Source organism: Pundamilia nyererei, unplaced genomic scaffold (genome assembly GCF_000239375.1).
Source record: "Pundamilia nyererei isolate P.nyererei 1_Seehausen unplaced genomic scaffold, PunNye1.0 scaffold00036, whole genome shotgun sequence".
In the NCBI taxonomy this organism is placed as follows: domain Eukaryota; kingdom Metazoa; phylum Chordata; class Actinopteri; order Cichliformes; family Cichlidae; genus Pundamilia; species Pundamilia nyererei.
This window is the reverse complement of record NW_005187437.1, coordinates 28,472-29,621: the sequence shown is the minus strand read 5'-3', so window position 1 is coordinate 29,621 and position 1,150 is coordinate 28,472. Positions and strand designations below refer to the sequence as shown.

General features: G+C 42.4%; 1 protein-coding gene across 1 annotated transcript in view; it reads left to right on the top strand.

The window, feature by feature from the left end:
- The window catches only part of gopc (golgi-associated PDZ and coiled-coil motif containing), a 23,687-nt gene that overhangs the window by 17,917 nt on the left and 4,620 nt on the right, over window positions 1-1,150 (top strand). The window contains exons 4-5 of the mRNA XM_005730171.2: window positions 386-551; window positions 634-729. Coding sequence (XP_005730228.1) covers window positions 386-551; window positions 634-729 — 262 coding nt within the window. The remainder of the gene's footprint in view (window positions 1-385; window positions 552-633; window positions 730-1,150) is intronic.

The following is a 1,150-nucleotide window of genomic DNA, read 5'->3' as shown; positions in this document are numbered from 1 at the left end:
GGTCCTGTTTTCTTTCTCTCAACCCCAACCAGCAAGCTGCCCGTCCCAGCAAGAGCCTAGTTCTGCCAGAAATGTCACCCTGTTCAAAGGGCGTTTTTCCTTCCCACTCTCACCAAGCACTTGCTCAGAGGGGAACATTTGATTGTTGGGGGTTTCTCTGTGTGTATTGTTGTAGGATCTTTACCTTACAATATAAAGTGCCTTGAGGCGACTGCTGTTGTAATTTGGCGCTATATAAATAATATTGAATTGAAATGTGTGATCCATGCATTATACTTACCTATGACCAGTGATGTCACAGATGTCAAATATTTTACATATTTCAGTAACATATTAAATGGCACATACAGACAGTAATTAGATCTTTGCTTGGTTTGTCTTTCAGGGTGCAGCAGATACAGTTACTGGGTCGTGACATGAAAGGGCCAGCACATGACAAGCTCTGGAATCAACTGGAGGCAGAAATTCACCTTCACCGCCATAAAACTGTGATCCGAGCATGTAGAGGTCGAAGTGACCCAAAGAGACCTCTTCCCTCTCCTGTGGGACATGTGAGTGTAAAACTACAAAGTAGTGAAAGCTGTTGGTACCTTTAGTTCTGCGTCCAAAAGTTGTTTTTGTGTGTAATTACAGGATCCAGACATGCTGAAGAAAACCCAGGGAGTTGGCCCTATCCGAAAGGTTGTGCTGGTCAAAGAGGATCATGAGGGTCTAGGAATTTCCATTACAGTAAGAAGTCTCAGTATTTTATCTTTTTAATCAGCAGCTGGTCATGTTTGGATCAAACCTTAAGTAAAATGGTAAATGGTAAATGGCCTGTATTTGTATAGCGCTTTATCGTATCGAGTATCGAGGTTCTGTTCTCTGTTCACTCCCCATCTGAAGCTAGGGGGTTTTCATCTACTAAGATGATGCGGTCAAAGCATATTTCGGTCATCAGTGGTAATGAGCAGGACCATCTCCTCCAATTTCTTGGGGGTGACATTTACTTGCACCTTGCATTCTCTTTGTCTTTAAGAAGCACTATCATCCTTGTTTAAGCTTCAGTTGGTTAGATGTCCACTTTGTCTAAGGCTGTTTCAATAAGTATGTACAGTGGGGCAAAAAAGTATTTAGTCAGCCACCGATTGTGCAAGTTCCCCCACTTAAA